This window comes from Capsicum annuum, chromosome 12, assembly GCF_002878395.1.
Source record: "Capsicum annuum cultivar UCD-10X-F1 chromosome 12, UCD10Xv1.1, whole genome shotgun sequence".
In the NCBI taxonomy this organism is placed as follows: Eukaryota; Viridiplantae; Streptophyta; class Magnoliopsida; order Solanales; family Solanaceae; genus Capsicum; species Capsicum annuum.
Window position 1 is genome coordinate 3,585,155 of NC_061122.1, and position 21,235 is coordinate 3,606,389.

At 37.1% G+C, this 21,235-nt stretch overlaps 1 protein-coding gene across 5 annotated transcripts; it reads right to left on the reverse strand.

Annotated features, from left to right (window-relative positions):
- Nucleotides 1–1,457: 1,457 nt before the first annotated feature.
- On the reverse strand, nucleotides 1,458–19,628 carry LOC107870514 (TMV resistance protein N-like). 5 transcript variants are annotated; one of them, XM_047400581.1, is made up of 8 exons: nucleotides 19,048–19,628; nucleotides 17,731–18,820; nucleotides 17,309–17,584; nucleotides 4,557–6,006; nucleotides 3,635–4,456; nucleotides 2,393–2,458; nucleotides 1,966–2,016; nucleotides 1,458–1,859 (listed from the first exon to the last, which is right to left on the reverse strand). In XM_047400581.1, exons 1-4 carry the CDS (start codon nucleotides 19,554–19,556, stop codon nucleotides 4,594–4,596), a joined length of 3,288 nt encoding a protein of 1,095 aa, XP_047256537.1. In that variant the 5' UTR covers nucleotides 19,557–19,628; the 3' UTR covers nucleotides 1,458–1,859; nucleotides 1,966–2,016; nucleotides 2,393–2,458; nucleotides 3,635–4,456; nucleotides 4,557–4,593. The 5 variants fall into 5 exon arrangements, with proteins under 5 accessions (XP_047256537.1, XP_047256535.1, XP_047256538.1 ...); XM_047400579.1 differs by lacking the exon at nucleotides 2,393–2,458 and having other exon boundaries at nucleotides 1,966–2,013; XM_047400582.1 differs by lacking the exon at nucleotides 2,393–2,458 and having other exon boundaries at nucleotides 1,458–1,889; nucleotides 1,966–2,013.
- Between the last annotated feature and the right edge of the window lie 1,607 nt (nucleotides 19,629–21,235).

Consider the following 21,235-nt stretch of genomic DNA (forward strand, 5'->3'; position numbering starts at 1 on the left):
GAAAAAATAATAGTGAAAAATCATTTAAAGGTCATATTTGTGCAGTTTTGAATAGTTCTAGATCATATTTGTGCACTGTCAAAGTTATAATTTGATATCAAGTTTAGGGTCATATTTTTGTATTATGCCCTTAGATTTTAAGCTGAACGCGCCCAGTTTTGTATGTTGAACACACGTTTTGCCACGTAGGATCGGAGGTTATATTTGTGCAGTTTCGAATAGTTAAATGTCATATTTGTGCACTGTCAAAATTTAAGGTCAAAGTTATAATTTGGTGTCAAGTTTAGGGTCATATTTATGTATTATCGCTTAGTAAAAGTAGGAAAAAAAATTGCGATGTCTTGTCATATCACTCTCAAAATCACCCACAATAGTATCCATTCCATCGCAACCTGGAGGTTTGTTCACATTAACATCATGCAGAACAACATCTACTTCTTCTTTAGTGACCCAAAAGGGCAGTTCGGTATACTAAAGGTCCCGCTATGCGCAGGGTTCGAAAAATGGCTCCACCATGTATTGTATGCAGCCTTACGTTGCATTTCTGCCTTAGGCTTTTTTCAATACTTGAACTCGTGACCTCCTGATCACATGACAACAACGTTACCAACAACTTTACCTGTGACCTCCTTAGTGACAGACTAAATAAGAATTTAGTTGGTTGAGTCCTGTTTAGGGAATGACCAGATTGCCTTTTAGTGACATGAGATTCCTGATTTTATTCTGAGTATATTATCCTACTTTTGATGATGGCAAAGAAATACCTGTTGTTCGGTAGGAGGGATAAAGATAACTAATTCCTAGATTAATTTAGAAGAGCTTATCCCATATTTGGTTGGGACAAAATGCAAGGGATAACTCATCCTGGGATTAGTTATTTCGTGATTATAGTGTTTTTCTTGTCCCTCCTTGAGAGTGGAAGAACTAATCCCGGGGATAACTTACTTTCCGACCAAACAACCCCTAATGTTCCAAGTTTGAAGTTTACTTCTAGAGGTAGCAGATATTATCGAGTTTGAAGTTTGAATTTCGCAGTTTCAATTTCAAATTAGATAGTATGAAGATTTGAAGGGGATGGTTAGTTTTAAATTTTTTGTTATAAACTTTGGCTCTTTACCTCTGAGGTAGGATAAGTTCTACGTACATGCTATTGTTGAAACTTTGACTATTCATTCAAGTGGGATACTACGAACGACAATTATTCACTTCCTCCTCCCAATTATTAAGAAAAACTATATTTGTTTTCTCAGTATATATCCCTCAACTTTGAGATTTAGAGCGAAATAAAACTTTGCTAAAAAAAGTGATGCACATATATTCTCGTCGTTCTCTTTAATAAATAAAGCATATATATATATATATCCTTACCGTGAAAAATATGCATTATTTGCTAGACATAATAGGTATACTACTTATAACAATGGAGTTATAGGAGATTTTGCATGACACATACTATAGGTACTGCTTACCGGACTCACGTGCAACGTACGTGTCCACCATTAGTATGAGAAAAGAAGCAATAAGTAGTAGTACAACAGCAGATAATGACTATAACCAGACTACCACCAAATAATACTATCCTCAATCTACCCAAAACAATAAACATCATCAAAACTCCAAGAACAAGAAACCACAAGCATAGCACGCCGACTATTAGTACGGACAACAAAAACAAATTAAAGCACACCTTCCAACTACCCTTCTACCCTTATATGCATTCTCCACACCTTCCTATCAAGGGTAATGTCCTCGATAAACTGTAACTGCTCCATATCCTATCGAATCACCTCCCTCCAAAAGTCCAAAAACCAATGCACATCTCTCTCCATTGTTCTTTCAATTGTAAGTTTCCAAGGTAGCTGAAAAAGTTTTGGTCCAGCAAAATATTTCTGAGTCTTCAACATACTGAATTAGTAAAAATAATGACCAAAAGTGTATTGCTAAAGTTAGAGCAATGATCATTACCTTTCGACAAGAAAATGAGAACAAAGGAAATGGCATTGAAGGATTCATCTGCTAAAAAAACCATGATATACTTCAAAACGAATATGATAATTGATTGCCGAGGGAATAAATTGAAAATGTCACGACCTGAACTAGGGCCCTAGCCATGACGAGCATCCCAAACCATGATGGCCCGGGAGCCCTTCTAACTTGCAATCACACACCATTCATTTACAAATAGGAGATGCGAAAATACAAAACAAAACGGAATCATGGTCAACTTTCATAACCTTGAACAATTGAAAAAGAGAAATGCTGAAAATTCTAAACATGTGACAACCGTCTGCGGAATCTCTATTAAATCTGGGACAAGGCCCCCAGTAGACCCACAACAAAATAAATACCATAATCTGAAATAAACAGGCCTTCTGTAACAAAGAAGGCTCACCATTGCACAATCTCTTTTCTCTGAAATCTCTACTACTTAGTCGGACCTCTAGATTGAGCCTCAGACCTTGGTAGGTAAGGGGGAGGGAGGGTCAATACAATTGTACTGGTACGCAGAGCAATCCAAAATAATGAATTTATACATATATAATATAGGTGAGAGCAAGTCATAAAAATATTATGCATGAAATAGTTTCAAATACATGGGCCATGTGGCCATGTCAAAAGATCTTAAAACAATCTTGTCAATGCAATTTCATTCTTTGTATTACTTCTGAGCTAGGTGGTACACCCCAAATATCTGAAAGTTTCCCACGGCAATATGGACTCCATCATTAACTCGACGGCCAAGCCCCCAACCCAAGTTTGCCACAAGGGTTGAAGTATCTAAATCTGATACGCCCCAGGGCACTAGGCCAGCGTATAATAATATATTCGTATCGGCAAAATATGATTTCGGGCAATGAATGATATGACTCGTGCCTTCTTCAGGTAACCACCTAACTCTCTTAGTGCCCAGTTTTAACCCATTATAAACGTGCATATTTCTGAATTTCGAAATCTGAAATCTAAAATGAAATATGTATTGTTTTCTGAGTTTTATCATGACCTTATCTGATTTGGTATCGTCATACCAAGACTTGCAAGTTATGATTCTGAGCCATAAAAATATCATATCACAGTCTTCTCTTTCAAAACATAAAGTTCAGACCACCATATTTCAAACAGTTCAAGAAGATTCATTCTTTAATACATTTATCAAACTATGCAAAAATCATTCCTATATATATATATATATATATATATATATATATATATATATATATTTTCAGCACTTACCAACATGTAAAACCACCCTCTTTCTTCAATTCAAAAATCATAATCAAGTCATAAACAAAGTCAAGGCTTTTATATTAAATCATGTTTCCAATATCATATTTTGAACACATCATATCTTACGAAGTTAAGAAACTTGTAAATAAAAGAGGGATTTTAAATAGTTCATGCTCTCAATACATAATTCAAACTCATCAAACTCATATATATATCTACTTAAACATGGTTATAAATCAGATTTGGGGGAAAGGCCTCAAGACCAAAACTTTATCATCAATAAGTTTTCATAATACTGGAATAGAATCGTAAATCCAAAACCCCTTTGTAAGATCACGATTTCTAAATACTTATTCATCATTAAAACAATTTCACCATGCCCATGTAGTTTTAGGAAAACCCCACGTACCTTAGATTTTGTAGTTAGAAGAATGGAATCCGAATCTTAATCAGTTTCTTGGAAATCTTGAATTTAGAGGCTTGAATTCTTGAGCTTGAATTTTGGTTGAGAGGAATTTTGATGAATATAAGCATAAAATGCTTGTAAGAGGCTTAAATCAGGTGTTTGGACGGATTGGGGTTGAGTGAAAAAGACTAAAATACCCCTAAGGAAACAATAAAAGCGCAGCAGTCCCTCAGTTGACAGACCGACATGTTGAAGTAAATTGGGCATAACTTTTTACTCCGATGTTGGATTTGGACGAAATCAGTTGTGTTGGAAAGAAGACTCAAATACCTTTAATTTGATATATAGAAGTCCACCCAGTTTGTTATATAACAGAAGTTATGCTCGACGAAAGTTGATCCAAGTTGAAGTGTCCACAAACTTAATCGATGGAATTGTTTTCAACTCGTCTTTGAGTTAGGGGATTTTTATGACTTCAATTCATATCCAAAGGTTTTTCCACACTATAGGAGTGATCACCACACATATGTTAACAAAGTATAATTTAGTTCGGGTTTATATGCGTAGGAACGATGGCCTAAATTCTAGCCCAAAAGTACAGGGTGTTACAGAAAAACTCATTGACGACATGCAAATAACCCATGAATGAGCTCCTTAATAGGGGAAAGAAGAAATAATCAGAAGAATATAGCTAATAGGCGAGAGCACAATTTCACTATCAACTAGAAAAAAACAAGGCAAACTTGTTGTTAGTATTTAACTTACCTTGGTTAATCCAGCATAAATGGAGACAAGATGCAATGTAAATCACCCATCGATGAGCTCCTGTCAATAGGGGAAACAAAGAGGGAAAAACGGAAGAAAAAATTGATCAGTTTCGGAAGAAGACTTTGCAGCTAACAACAAAAAGAAAACAATTACTTACTATTATTCCTGGCAGTTGATGTTGCTGCAAAGTGCATCTACTTGTTGCTGAAATGTGACCTTTGTTTCTTAGAAGAGGAGCAACTGGCTTCATCATGGTGTTCACTATCATCAAATCTGCTCCTTCTTGTCCCAGGGCAATGTTCATCTTTATACAACAAACGAAATTCATACTTATTTTTTTCGGAGGAAGAGAACATGATGTGCCTATAGTCATTTGGTGTTTTTCCATTTGCCTTAGATATATCCCATAAACCAGCAAAAGGTATCAAGAAAAAATGAATACCCTTACGTTCTAGAGAATATTTTGAATGGTTGGATAAGACAAGTTTCCGGGTGATACACGACATCCCACCATCAGATAAGGGAATCAAGTGAGCTGTGTTGTCAGTTAATCTGCCAATGCAACATACAGCAAATCCCAAGAAGCTATCATGTATGTACCAATTCTTAGGCAAATTGACTGGTACCCCATCAATTCCCCGGTATGGAAACCTTGGCATGGATATCTGATGCGACTGCCAATCTGTAATCACTCTTAGTGACAAGGAATCTGAAGCAGAGATGTCATGCTGCAGTAATGAGAGATTCTGAAATAACGAATTGCAGATCCGATAATCTGTCCAGTCTGCTTTTATTGTATCTAATAGAACTGGAAATTCTGGCAGCTGTGTAAGCCTCTCGCAATCTGATAAGTCCAAGCACCGAAGAGCACCAAGTTGGGCTATGCTTCGAGGCAAATGCTCGAAATTATTTCCACTGAGATTCAACTCTTTCAAAGAGGATAAGCATCCAATGTCATCCGGAAGTTCTCCATCTATTAGATTGCAGTAACTGAGATCCAGAGTTTCCAAGGACTGTAACCCTTCATTCACCCGAGGGAACACAAATAACATTCGTTCTGCTGATATTCTTATTGCAAAACTCAAGACTTTAAGCTTGTTCAAGCGGACGATGGAAGATGGAGGTTTTGAAATTAGAGTACATGTAGTATCAAGCTCCTCCAAGTTTTCTAAATCATCTATCTCTTCTGGCAAGCTTTCTAATTTAAAGCAGTAGGACACATCCAGCTTCACCAAACATTTCAACTTGCAAATGCTGCTTGGAAGAGCTACAAGATTTTTCATATGACACAAATGGAGCTCTCCTTGAGTTAGGTACTGAATGGAAGAGCGTTTTATTTCTGGAAATATCTCCAAACTAGAGCAAAACTTCAGATTGAGATATACAAGAGATTCCCCACAAACACATGGAAACCTCTCAAGGCTTGAACAATTAAGCAAATGTAAGTGGCTGAGTTTTCTGCAATTTCCCAGGGAATGGTGAACCTCTTTAAGACTCTTGCATGACCACAAATCCAAATGCTCCAAATTTGGCATTCCACTGAAATCTGGTGTTTGCATCAGGTTTTGTGAGTCGCTGAGAACTAGCCTTCGTAGACATGGGAAATGCTGCTATTCAGGACACACAATAAAAAATATTTCTTATTATACATAAAAAGCTGTGTTTGTACATAAAATGGCATAATGCAATGTAACACCCCACATTTTCGGACTAGAAATCGAACCGTTGTTCCAATGTGTGTGAGCTCAAATTCCTTGGGTTTTAATTGATATCATGTGTCATGATCTTTCTCCTAGTATATGAAGTGTGTATGAGGTGAAAAATGTTCATGGAAATGGCCTAAGGCAAAGTTGAGCTAAGAACCCTTCATTCATCCAAAATTTGATGTTCGATTCTACAAGGGTCATCTTGGAATGAGTATAACACTTTGTATATATGTAATTTGTCAGATTAATACCCACCAAATTGTAGATAATTGAATTAGCTTTCCAACGATACTAATTTCGCCAAAATCCGATACCCGAGCGAAAAGTTCCAGCCATTTTCGTGAGAGGCAGTGAGCTGAGGCGATAAGACCGCGGCGCCCTGCCTACAAAAGGCTCTAAGCAGGGCGGCGCCTTTCCAATTTCTGCTGGGCAATTTTTCTTCAGCCAAGCCCCGAACATCCCAAGGGCAAAAGGGTCAATTCCCTACCCTTGTATAGCCCAAAAACATGAGATTCAGCTATATTTTCACCAAATATACTCTCTTTCTCTCAGTTTCACTCAAGAACATTCATAAGCGTTTTGTAACACCCAGTAAAAGTCTTGCAAGGATTAGCCTTTAACAGAGTGCTCATAGACTTAAAAACTTGAAAATTTTTCTAAGTGTAATGGGGACTTAGAGTCATTTTAGCTGGCAATCTTTGGGATACAACTTTTCAACCTTCCCGACATTTGTTTTAGATTTTCAAGGTTGCGTTACGATTGGGCAAGCTCATAGTACATCTCGGATAAGTTTTGGAATTTTTCGGAACGCATAAGGCTGCGTTTGAATTTCAAAACAGTAGCAAAACGCATAGCCTATTGCCCAGTTTTCAGCATTTCAGGGTCAACTTCAAACGATCATAACTCTCTGAAGATAATGAACTGGGAGAGATGCTACCTATCAAATAAAATCTCTTTGAGTCTTCTTTCCAATTCAATTAGTTTCATCCAAATCCAACATCTGAGTAAGGAGTTATACCCATTTTACTTCAGCCTGTCAGCTTATCAACTGAGGGACAGTTTCGACTTTGTTTGTTTTCTTAGGGGCATTTTAGTCATTTCACCTCACCCAAATTTCGTCTATAACACCAGATTTAGCCTTCAATTCATCAAAATATAATCCTTTTCTCAAATTTTCTATCAAGAACACCCCTTAGGGTTTCAAACAAAAATCCCAAATAACTCAAGATTCAACCATGGGTTTTGAAAGATAATTGGAGATTTGGAATCCCCTCAATTTCTTAAATAGAGGTATGTGGGGTTTTCCTAAAACCTCATGGGTATAGAAATCATGTTTTAAGAATGGAGTTTTCGAATTCATGTACATACTCATGTTTTAGAAGCTTTAATGATATTATTTTGGCCTTTTGGCTTTCTCCCAAAGTGATTTGAAAATTATATGTATATGTATGTATGTGTTTGTCTTGAAATATGAATTGAGAGCATTATTTACATGAAACCCCTCTCTTGATGTAAATTTTCCCATGTTTCACGTGATATAGATTGTTTTGAAATACATCTTGAAAAATCATGATATGAAATGCTTTGACTTTTGCTATGTTTGGAATATGATTTTGAACACGAAAGAGATGGTTGTGAATGTTGAATATGCATGTAATGAAAGAATGCATGGTTTTGCCAAAATACACATGACCACCATATGTTGATGAAAGTTTTGCATGGATTTGACTTGAGTTTCGGAACATGAAATCTTTTATGCAAACTACATGTTTGGGTGGTCTGAAACTACACTTTTATGAAAGATCATTCTTAATGCATTATGGCTTAGAAATAGGACTTGCAAGTCTTGGTATGACGATACCAACTTAGACAAATGCCATAACAGACACAGACTAGTTCAGAAATCAGATTTTATCAGACTTTCATGATTTAGAAATTTCAGAATGATACATGTTCAGAAAAGGTTAAAAATTGGGCATAAAGAGATGTTAGGTGGTCCCCGAAGAAGGCGTGAGTTCAGATAACTCATTGCCTAAAATCGTAATTTGCCGATTCGGGTATATTATTATATGCTGGCTTAAGTGTCGTGTGGCATATCAGACTCAGACACTCCAACCCTTGCGGTACACTTGGGTTGGGGGCTTTCCCGCCGAGTCAATGGCGAATTCCATATAGCCCGTGGAATATCAGACTTGTAGGGGAGTGCCACCTAACTCAGAAGTAATACAAAGATCAGAAATTGTTTTGACAAGAATGTCTTATGATTTTCGAATGATGTCCATGTGTTTTCAGAAACTATTTTATTCATGATGTGTTGATGAAAATTGCTCTCATCTATTATATATATGTTCAAATATTTTATTTTGGATTGCTTTGCGTGCCAGTACATTTGTGCTGACCCCTCTCCTTCCAGGTTTTGAGACACAGTCTAAGAGTCCAGATAAACAGTAGGTATTTCAGATCGCAGAGCAGATTGTGCAGGGGTGAGCCTTCTATATTCCAGAAGGCCTGTTTACTTTCAGATATTTATCTTTAGTCATGTTTTTGTCTATTGGGGGCCTTGTTCCAGTTTTCAGACAGTTTTGTTTAGTTCATACAAGGGATTTCACAAACTGAGTCAGATATTATTATTATCCAGATATATTTTGGATTTCAGTTTTCAGTATTATGATCACATTCAGACTGACCATGTTTTCGTATTAGATTTCTATTTCCGCATTGTCTTTTGTTATATGAATATTATGCATGATTACCAAACAGACAGAGGGCATCCTGGGCCTTCACGGTTCGAGAATGCTCATCACATCCAGGGCCCTAGTTTGGGTTGTGACAAACTTGGTATCAAAGCACGGTTCATGGTCCCAGGGTATCTGCGAAATCGCGTTGGGTAGAGTCTTATTTATAGGTGTATAGCGCGCCACACTTATAACCAGAAGACTACTAGATGTTTAGGAATGTCTCTCTTTCTTCATGTTCTAGTTCGTGCAATAAAGTCAGAATGTTCCTCTTTCGTACTCTAATTCGTGCTATGGTGTCGCCCATACGAAAGTAAAAAATCATCCCAAATTCTTTCCTTACTCTAATGTCCTCAGATATGTCTCATTATTGAGGTGATTCAAGTCCAGAAGTTTAGAGTCTAAATGGTATGATCCTTTCTGATTGAACCATATAAGAGTTGAAATTTGTGCAAGGACTTGAGAAGAGTACGTTAGTGCTTTAATGTGTATTGATTCCGATGTAAATATTGATCTTGATGGAATCATGCTTTTCAGCTTGAGGTATTAATTGCATTTATTCCCCTTCAAATTTATGTTACAAATATCTTGCTTAAGGGGGGATGATATGTAGTAAAATGTTGGAACTGTATTTCTACCCGAATAGTAGTATGCGTTAAAGTGTTGTTGTCATGACCTATTGGTAGTGATATTGGACCAAGAAGTTGGAGATGTGAAGTCACAAAGTTAGAAGTCAGAGTGAGGGTGACTTTTGTATAAATGAATATTTTAGTTGAATAATCGATGTTCGAGAATGATTTACCCCCCTTATGGTGATAGACTAATGTGGTAGCTAGTAGAATGTGTGGATTGTATGGTAGTCTGTGGGTGAAGTGTTTGACTCAGATTTTTATTTATACAGAGTAAGATGTGTATCCTTAGATCATTGAATATTATGTGTCAATTTTCTATCTCTTATAATATGTAATCTTATTATCATGGTGTTTTTGAAAAATCAAAGTCTATTGAAACCGTGTGGGGATCTTTTGATTCACTAGCATAGTTGCTTTGTTATTCATTTCATTCTTGTTCAAAACACAAAAATCAAAGTCTAGTAAAGCCGTGTGAGACCTATTTTGATTCACTAGCAGCTTGCTGTCCAACTTGTTGTTCTTGTGTTGATTTAATATATGTATAGCCGAATCTATTTGCATGAGATTGAGTAAGTAAGTAGGAGGTGAGAGATCAGTATAAGTAGATAAGATTGTATGGGGTTATAATATCAGATTAAGGTTGACCATGCCTATATGTGACTTTACCACCCCTTGACCTTCTTTTGTTGGTAGTTGTAAACTAGTACTACTTGTGAGAAGGTATGTAGTAGATTTGTGAGGTATTTGGATAGAATATTCATATTTGATGGACTAGTATATTATGTTGCCTTCTTCATTGATGGTAGATGGTTGATGCTAGACCATTGGCTTCAAGTTAATATAGAATGTGGATGTAGGAATAGTGACATGAGATTGATGATGCATGTTTTGTGAGATTAAATTAGTAGGCTTGATGTGTTGAAATAGTACGTGTAAATGGATTATGATAAGGAAAACCGTAAGGTCATGATCGATTATTGTGGTTGTGAAGTTCTAGCATACTAGTGTTTCTTTATATTTATTTCATAGCGTCCAAGTGAGAATTATGTGTAAGGTTGGATTGTAAATCATGTTTAGCACTAGACATTAAGTTTGCATATTTGATGGCCATTAAGGTAGTTGTGATGATTGCTTGAGTAATGATACCAGATTTATAGAAGTGATCTAATAGGCTTGAACAGTGTACGCAAGAGATTAAGTTTATTTAAATTCGTAATGAAGTATGATGTTGTATGTATGATGTAGAAGTATGCCAAGATGATATGAGGTAGTGGCATTTCTCTAAGACTATTACATGTTGCGTGTGGCTAGTAGTACCATTGAGTTGCTAGATAGAGATAGACTAGTAGATGTTATATGGGCTCTAAATAGCCAGGTTAAAGAGTATTGATTGATAGTGTTGGGTTCTTTTATATGATCTTGTTTCTCATAGTAATGAGATATAAGTTTGGAGTCGCGATATTGGTAGGCTATGACGAAAATGGTATGGTTCATCAAAGGCTCGGTGATATCCATGTTAAGTGTTAGAAATCTAAGTTTGAGCTTTGAAGGTTGAGCTGATGGAAATAAGTGTGCAAGCATTATACTATGACTATTGGGGATATCGAAATATAGAGTGTATCTCAGAAGGTAGTATTAGCAGTGGGCTTTCCACTTTCATGTGTGCTCTTTCGGGTTAAATTTCTATTTACTTATGTGTATTGTTGTATTCCAGACCCCAGAGTGCGGTGAGTGTAGTTCAGTTTAGAGTCTAGTAATAAGGGATCTCTTGAACTTAATATGATGGCTTAAAGCCAAGGGGGAGATGATAGAACGAATAACCAATTCAGGCTTTCAGATTCTAGTAGCGATGTCATGATGATATAGAATGTCAGAAAGTGAGGGTGAGACTCAACCTATTCTTATCTCAGTATTTTTCAGTGATCCCAATGCCTACTCAAGCTTTACGTTTCAGTTCCATGATCATAGTTCATGTTCATGTATATGATAGAGAATCACGTGCTCTTCCAGTTCTAAAATGAGGAGTTCCAATTCATTCAGTAGTCGGAATCACATTCCATATGTTATAAACTTCAAATTGAGGTCATGCAGCTCATGACTCATATACTCACGCTTTATGGTGTGCTCAGTTCCCATAATTCATGCTATACTCTTTATGATTGACGAGATTTATCTTATAGTCATGTATGCCCCAATTCAGATTTTCTTTGATAAATCCCGGATATTGATTTGCTATTCCTCAGGCCTCAGTTGAGTGTCAAGTTTCATATAATATCCTTCCATGCTTCAAGATCTTATGTTCTAATCTTTAGTGACTCCTCTTTATGTGATGATAATGGTGAAGAGTAAATGTTTCTTGTTGATGAAAGATCGTGGTATGCTTGTTTTAGATAAGGCCATAAGTGTGAAGTAAGGTTGGGGCCAAATCTTTGGTGCATGTGATGGTTAGCTGAAAGGTGTGTGTGTGTATGTTCTTGTGGTAGCGCGTGGGAGCTATATTGATAGATGGTTAGTATAATATGCGAAGTGTGTCTTTATGAGTGTTTGTTTTGAAGTTCATATATGGTTATAATGATAGGATTAGGGTGTGATCTTTTAAGAGATATAGAAGGTTGAATCTTATGGTTTAGACTTGTATCATGGAGTGGCATGTAGTATTTTGTGAGTTGGAGTTAGTCCTGATCACGCTGAAGAGGATTAAGCTATTTTAGACATTAGTAGAAAGATTTGTCAATGCTCATATGAGAATTTTAAGCTAAATTGAATGAGTATGGTATTTAATGAGAATAGTATAGTTAGGGATATTCGAGAAGTGTGCTAAGCTTGAAAGTAAGAAGTTGTGTTGCCAAAGGCCTTCCATCTTAATTTATGAGTCATATGTCTATATTCCAGACTGCAGAGTAGTGTGAATGTTGTGATTTCCTTAGTTATATGTCTTGTGTAATCCATACCCAAGATTCGTGGCTCCCTATTATTGCCAAAACTTCTTTAGAGAGAGTGTTGAAGAGATACTCTAGTTAAGTATGAAGGTCCTGCATAATTCATTAAGTCAGTTTAACAGTTAGATTTGTATGACTTGTTTTCTCGTCTTTTCATTTGTTCATGCTACTCTAAATCTCAGACATGCTACTATTCCAAGATAGAGTATACTAGTAGTTGCGAGTATAGCCCAGTTCATGCATCATGCATTAGATTCAAATTCCAGAGGTTCAGTTATGATTCAATTCGTACGTGCCCTGTGCATCGCCTCAGTTTTCTGAGCATCTTAGTGAATTGAGCATTCATAGAGGACATAAGGTCCCAAGGGGGAGATACCCCATTTAGTTGCATGCATAGATTCTTATTACAAGCTTCACACCAGTTATCATTGCGTATTCAGTCATACGTTCATATGCCAGTTCAGTCAGATATGCATGCATTAGAAATGCATGTCCAATAGAAAAAGTTCAGCTTATCAGTGTATTCAGTTCTGCGTTCATGAGAACAACTCAGTAACAAATTCATGCATTAGATATGCATGTTCATTATGAAAACTCAGCTTATAAGTAGCTTCAGTCGTGTATTCCATGCATCAGATATGCATGTCCGATATAAGAATTCAGAATATCAGTAGTTCCAGCCATATGGTCATGTTTCAGATCAGTGTATTCTTTATTAGAAGACGTGTCGTGTCCGCGTTATTCCATACCTTTAAGGCTTCAACAAGTTCCTACCCATCATTCAAGGATGAATGATCTCAAGGGGAAGATAATGTAACACCCCGTAAAAGTCGTGTATGGATTAGCCTTTAATAGAGTTCTCTTAGACTTAAAAACTTGAAAATTTTTCTAAGTGTAATAAGGACTTAGAGTCATTTTAGCTGGCAATCTTAGAGATACAACTTTTCAACCTTCCTGACATCTGTTTTTAGATTTTCAAGTTGTGTTATGATCGGGAAAGATCATAGTACATCTCAGATAATTTTTGGGATTTTTTGGAACGCATAAGGCTGCATTTGGATTTCAAAACAGTAGCAAAACGCATAGCCTATTGCCCAATTTTTAGTATTTCAGGGTCAACTTCAAACGATCATAACACTCTGAAGATACTGAACTGGGAGAGATGCTGCCTATCAAATGAAAGCTCTTTAAGTCTTATTTCCAATTCAATTGGTTTCATCCAAATACAACATCTGAGTAAGGAGTTATACCCGTTTTACTTCAGCCTGTCAGCTTGTCAACTGAGGAATAGTTTTGACTTTGTTTGTTTTCTTAGGGTAATTTTAGTCATTTCACCTCACCCAAATTTTGTCTATAACACCAGATTTAGCCCCCAATTCATCAAAATATAATCCTTTTCTCAAATTTTCTCTCAAGAACACCCCTTAGGGTTTTAAACAAAAATCCCAAATAACTCAAGATTCAACCGTGGGTTTTGAAAGATAATTGGAGATTTAGAATCCCCACATCGTAGGCTTCAAGGATCATCCCTCAATTTCTTAAATAGAGGTATGAGAGGTTTTCCTAAAATCTCATGGGTATAGAAATCATGTTTTAAGAATGGGGTTTTCGAATTCATGTACATACTCATGTTTTAGAAGCTTAAATGATATTGTTTTGGCCTTTTGGCTTCCCCCTAAGTGATTTGAAAATTATATGCATATGTATATATGTGTTTGTCTTGAATTATGAATTGAGAGCATGATTTACATAAAACCCCTCTCTTGATGTAAATTTTCCCATGTTTCACGTGATATAGATTGTTTTGAAATACATCTTGAAAAATCATGCTATGAAATGCTTTGACTTTTGCTATGTTTGGAATATGATTTTGAACACGAAAGAGAGGGCTGTGAATGTTGAATATGCATGTAATGAAAGAATGCATGGTTTTGCCAAAATTCACATGACCACCATATGTTGATTAAAGTTTTGCATGGATTTGACTTGAGTTTCGGAACATGAAATCTTTTATGCAAACTACATATTTGGGTGGTCTGAAACTACAATTTTATGAAAGATCATGCTTAATGCATTATGGCTCAGAAATAGGACTTACAAGTCTTGGTATGACAATACCAACTCAGACAAATGCATAACAGACATAGACTAGTTCAAAAATCAGATTTTGTCAGACTTTCATGATTTAGAAATTTCAGAATGATACATGTTCAGAAAAGGTTAAAAATTGGGCATAAAGAGATGTTAGGTGGTCCCCGAAGAAGGCGTGAGTTCAGACAACTCATTGCCCAAAATCGTAATTTGCAGATTCGGGTATATTATTTTATGCTGGCTTAAGTGTCGTGTGGCATATCAGACTCAGACACTCCAACCCTTGTGGTACACTTGGGTTGGGGGCTTTCCAGCTGAGTCAATGGCGAATTCCATATAGCCCGTGGAATATCAGACTTGTAGGGGAGTTCCACCTAACTCAGAAGTAATACAAAGATCAGAAATTGTTTTGACAAGAATGTCTTATGATTTTCGAATGATGTCCATGTGTTTTCAGAAACTATTTTATTCATGATGTGTTAATGAAAATTGCTCTCATCTATTATATATATGTTCAAATACTTTATTTTGGATTGCTTCACGTGCCAGTACATTTGTGCTGACCCCTCTCCTTCCAGGTTTTGAGACACAGTCTAGGGGTCCAGATAAACAGTAGGTATTTCAGATCGCAGAGCAGGTTGTGCAGGGGTGAGCCTTCTATATTCCAGAAGGTTTGTTTACTTTCAGATATTTATCTTTAGTCATGTTTTGGTCTACTGGGGGCCTTGTCTCAGTTTTCAGACAGTTTTGTTTAGTTCATAGTAGAGATTTCGCAGACTGAGTCAGACATTATTATTATCCAGATATATTTTGGATTTCAGTTTTCTGTATTATGATCACATTTAGACTGACCTTGTTTCCGTATTATATTTCTATTTCCGCATTATCTTTTATTATATGAATGTTGTAAATGATTACCAGATAGATGGAGGGCATCCCGGGCTTTCACAGTTCGGGAATGCTCGTCACGGCCAGGGCCCCGGGTCGGGTCGTGATAGGTTTCAAATTAAAAACCCAATTAATTCAAGATTCAACCGTGGGTTCTCGAAATAAATTGGAGATTTAGAATCCCCACATCGTAGGCTTCAAGGACCATCCTTCAATTTCTTAAATAGAGGTACGCGGGGTTTATCCTAAAAACTACATGGGCTTGAAATTGTTAAAGCATGATTTAAATATTTTGATACATGTATTTTATGGGGTTTTTGAAAACAATTCTATTGATTATGTATTTCGAAGGTTTTAATGTTTGCTAATGCTTTAGCCTTGTGGTTTTCCCCCCTTGATTTATGTATACGTATATGTATGAAATTGAGATTTGAAATTTATTCGTGAGCATGAATTATGGACTCCCTCTCTTGTAATAATTAAAGATTTTGGCTTTGTTGAAAAGAGAGTTGAAATGCATGTTTGTGATTTGAAATGTCATCGCATTTGAAATATTGTTTTAGAGCTATTGAGGGGGCGTCTTGATATGACTAAGTTTTGTGTTAAAGAAGAATTGCATGAGAAAGAGATTTTTGGGCATGACCACCCTTGTTTGTAAAACTGTTGACAAAGAGTTTTCTTGCATGTGTATGCATGAGTTGTTGAATTGTTTGATTGATATGGTGGTCTCGAACTTATGTATTGAAAAACAGAGATTCTTGTATGCTTATAATGGCTCAGAGATGTGACTTGCAAGCCTATGGTATAACGATACAATATGTATCTATGCCATGACAGAGTATGCTTTCAGAGTATATTTTCAGAGCATGTTTTCAGAGAATGTTTTCAGACTATGCATGTTTTGATTGAGTTTTAAAAGGGGATTAAATAGTGTTAAGTGGTTACCCGAAGAAGGCATGAGTTCAAGCAACTCTTCGCCTGAAACCGTATTTGCCGATACGGGTAGATTATTATTGTACGCTGGTGACGGCCGTGTGGCATAGTAGATTCAGAGGCTCCGACCCTTGCAGCACACTTGGGTTGGGGGATTGGATGCTGAGTTAATGGTAGTTTCCATATAGCCCATGGAATTTTCAGAATTGTAGGGTATACCACTTAGCGCAGAAGTAATACAAAGAGTGTCATAGATTTCAGATGTTTTCACATAATCTTTTGAAATGCCATGAGATTCTCACTATACGATTGCTTATGAACTATTTTAAAATGCTCTCTCATTTATTGAATATAAACTTTTATTTTGGATTTGCTCTGCGTGCCAGTACTTTTGTATTCCCCCTCCTTCCAGGATCTGAGGCATAGTCTAGGGGTCTTGACAGAAAGTAGATTTACAGAAGTGCAGCTCCCAGTTGGTGATCCTTCTCTATTCCAGAAGGCCTATTATTGCTAGACATTGATTTTTGATTATGGTTTTGGCCTACTGGGGGCCTTGTCCCAGGTTTCAGACAGTATTGTTTTGAGATTTAGTAGAGATTTCGCAGACTGAGTCAGATATATTCTTTTTTTGATATTTTTGAATTTCAGTATTATGATCACATTCAGATTGACCATGTTTCCGTATTAGAGTTCTATTTCCGCATTATCTTTTATCACCTGAATGCTGTGCATGATTATCAGATCCAGATGGGCATCCTGGGCCTTCATGGTTCGGGAATGCTCGTCACGGCCAGGGTCTCGGTTCGGGTCGTGACATGCATAGACATTCAAAGTTCCAACTTTTGTAAAAAAGTAAAATATAACATGAAAAATCAGGTCGCTATTGTGAAATTCCGTTATAACGAGGTGACGTTATAGAGAGGTCTGACTATATATTTATGTATTTGACCAAAAATAAAAATAAAACTGAATTCAACAATTGTACCTTTGTTTCAAAACATAAACGACGTGGCGAACCTTGGTAGAGATCAAGATGAACAAGACTTTTAGGTTCAAATTTTTTTGGCAATGCTTCCCAAGGATATCCAAAAATCTGAATCCAAGCCAAGCTGTTGGGCAGGTACTCAATGGCATCAAGTGTATCAAATTTGTTGATGTATAATAGTTTAAGCCTTGTCATATTTTTCATGACTTCTTTGCTAAAGTGTAGTTTTTTAACTCTGCCATGTTGCAGCCAGATTGATTTGATTGCTTTTGACTCCTGATAAAAAAGATCATTAGTCCACAAAATAGCAACAAGAAGAGGGTAAAATGTACGCAGTCCATACCACTACCTCGAGGTGAGGTAGAGAGGCTATTTCCGATGGACCCCTGGGGTTGAAGTACAGAATTGATTAGCCTACTTACTGTATTTTCCAGCATAACCTCTTCGAAATCTTCAACGTCCCGTATTCTGCTAGGTTCTCCCAAATCTTTCTGCATTTTTACCACATATCTACCCATATCTTCAATCAAATCATGCATTTCAAGCCTATCATCTCCAGAGATGAACACAAGAGATTTATCAATTAGGACATCCAATCCGCATTCAGCTCCAATATTATAGCTGTCGAGTATTCTTAGGACATGAAGTTTAAGATATCCTCTGAAGAAACATGCCATATCCAGGAACATCATTTGTTCTTCGGGCTCTAAACCATCATAACTTATTTTGAGTTTTTCAACAATTTCTGATGTCCACTTCTCCTTTATTTTATCTACAATTCTTCGCCATTGAGTTACGTCTTTCCTATGCAACAAAGAACCCCACACCTTGAGGGCCAAAGGAAGGCCTTTAGCATGACTCAAGACCTCCAACGACATCATCTTAAAACTCTCATGTGGGATTTTATTTTTGAAAGCATGTTGATTGAACAACAGCATAGCTTCATCATCAGGTAGTGTAGACACTTCATATATTGCATCATCATTCTCTATCAATTGTCTGTTTCTGGTTGTTATCACAACTCTGCTGCCATCACCAAACCAACGAAGATCGCCTGCCAAATACTCCAAATGATCAATATGATCTATGTCATCAAGCACAATTAGCACCTTCATAGAACAAAGTCTTTCCGGAATCATACACTTCCCATCTAACTTATTATAGACGTAATCATGTTTTTTCCTCAACAGTTCAGATAGAAGGATATTTTGTAAAGAATGCAATTGATTCCCTTTTGCCTTTTCTTTAACATCTGCAAGAAAACAAGCAGCTTTGAATCGATAAGACAGAGTATCAAAGATGGCTCTTGCTATTGTCGTTTTACCTACTCCTCCTATTCCCCAGATCCCTACCATCCGAACATCATTTATTTCTACCTGAAGTAGGGATTTTAGTTTCTTTAAATGAGCCTTTATTCCCACAACATCTTGCAAAGAAGATAAAGAATAACCACTCTTGCATAGTTTGGAAGAGATTTGGTCGACGATCTGCTGAATTTCCTCTGATTCATTCCTACATAAATAAGAAGATCGATAGGACCATGCCTTCTTAATGATAAAAACATGTAAAAATATCTTACTTCTAAATGATAGTATCAATTCAATTAGATTGTGCATAAAGTACATATATGACTAATTTATTTAGTGTGGATTCTGTTTAACTCACACAAACATCCAAATTTAAATGGAAATTCTTCCGTTTCTTTCTTCATTAAAAGCAATTATGTGTTTTCAACTCACCTGCCACGGATATCACGTCCTTTTAGATTTGCGGCAGCAGTTAGGGCAGTTCTCCATCGTTGCACCTTCTGCATCCCCTCAGCATCACCCTTATACTTTAGTTCATATTTGGCAAATGCTTTTCCGAAGTCCCCACTTTGATTTCGAACATGTGATGGATCCACATCATAGAAGATCGGTATGACTGTTTGTCCATTTTCTTGTTTATTGCATTCCATGATCTTCACTAGTTCATTCAAGCACCACCTCGATGTAGCAAAATTCTTTGAAAAAACAACGACTGCAAATTGAGACACTTCGATTGCTTTAAGGAGTTCTTCTGGAATTGAATCACCATCCTCCATCCTTTTATCATCTAGAAAGGTGAATATTCCCCGGTTTTTCAAACCTTTATACAAGTGACCCGTAAATGTTTTACGAGTATCCTCACCTCTAAAACTTAGAAACACAACATACTTCCATCGAGGACGATACTGTGAATTACTCGCAAAAGAGGAAGAAGATGCCATGGATGTCTAAAAAGAGAACTCACGGTGTGATAATTATCAGAAGAAGAAAATGAAAGATGAATGGTTCAATGAAGTATTAATATAATTCTCTATCTACTCCACTTGTCATTAGAATTTTTGTTATTAAGGAATTCCTTTAAAAAAAATATTATTTGACAGTTTCAATTTGCTTGTCATTAGAATTGTTGTTATTAAGGAATTCCTTTTAAAAAAATATTATTTGACATTTCAATTTGTTTGATTTGCTTTCCTTTTTAGCGTATTTAATAACTCTTTAATTTCAACTTAAATTATAGGATCTTGGGCCTAACTCAACCTCAAAAGCTAACTCATAACGGGAGGATTGCCCAAGTCCATGTAAGCAAATCACTAGTCCATTCTCCAACCAAGGTGAGACTTTTTACCCACTCTAACACCCTCCTCACGCCCAAGCCCAACTGGCACTGGCGCGTGGACCGGGAGCCCAAAACGGGGTTGGACCTGACTCAGATACCATGTCAAGAAATGGACCTTGGGCCTAACTCAACCTCAAAATCTAGCTCAAGAGGTGAGGATTACCCAAGGTCCAATTCTTGACATGTGTATATTTTAAGTGTAGGAAGTAGAAAGTTCCTTCAAAGAACACCTAACCACACTTAAAATATGTAAATAATGGCACTGGTAGTTGCAGTCCCTCTTCTTACTAATAATATAATAGTTCCATTTGCACTAAATAGTTTCTTGCAATTTCCAAGTCAAACTTGCGAAACGAGGAATTTTGGGTTTTTTGCAATTTTTGATGGGTGTTAGCCCACAGTTAGGGGAATGGGCTCAGGCTGCAGAAATAATCGTTGGAGAAACTTTTCGCATGGTCCTGTGACGTCCTATTAAATAGATCGGGTTTCTTGGGCTAGGCTCTGAGAAAAATTTTGGGTGAAACTACGGCGGCCACCTGATGGCCTATTAAATAGATCAAGTTTCTTTAACTGGCCGGGGGAGCAATTTTTCAAGTTAAGCGAGCAAAAAGGCAGGAATTGCTGATTTTTTGCGACTTTCAGTGGGGGTGAGCCCACCGTTTTGGGGGTGCTCGGGCTCCAAAAAAATTCTTGGGCGGAACTTCTCGGGCGGGCCCCTTTTGGCCTATCAAATGGATTTGATCCCTTTAGCGGGGTCGGGGGAGTCATTTTCCAAGTCAAATGGGAGAACGATAGGAATTGGAGGTTTTTTGTGACTTTAGGTGGGAGTTAGCCCACAGTTTGACGAGTGGGCTCGGGCTCCCGGATAAATTTTGCTCTAAACTTCTCACCGCTGACGTCTTATTAAATGGATCAGGTTGTTTTGGTAGGGCTGGGGGAGCCATTTCCATGTCAAATGGACAAAACCATAGGACTTACGGGTTTTTAGCGACATTTGGTGGGTGATTAGCCCACGGTTCGGGGGGTGGACTTAGGCTCTGAAAACTTTTTGACAAAACTTCTCGGACGGTTCCTAGATGGCCTATGAAATGGATTGGGTTGCTTTGGCGAGGTTGGGGGAGCCATTTTTCAAGTCAAACCGGCAAAACAGCTGAAATTGCGGGTTTTTGCGACTTTCGATTGGTGTTAGCCCACAGTTCGGGGTGTGCTTGGACTTGGAGAAAATTTTTGGGAAAAACTTCTTTGGCTGTCCCATGACAGCCTATTAAATAGATTGGGTTGCTT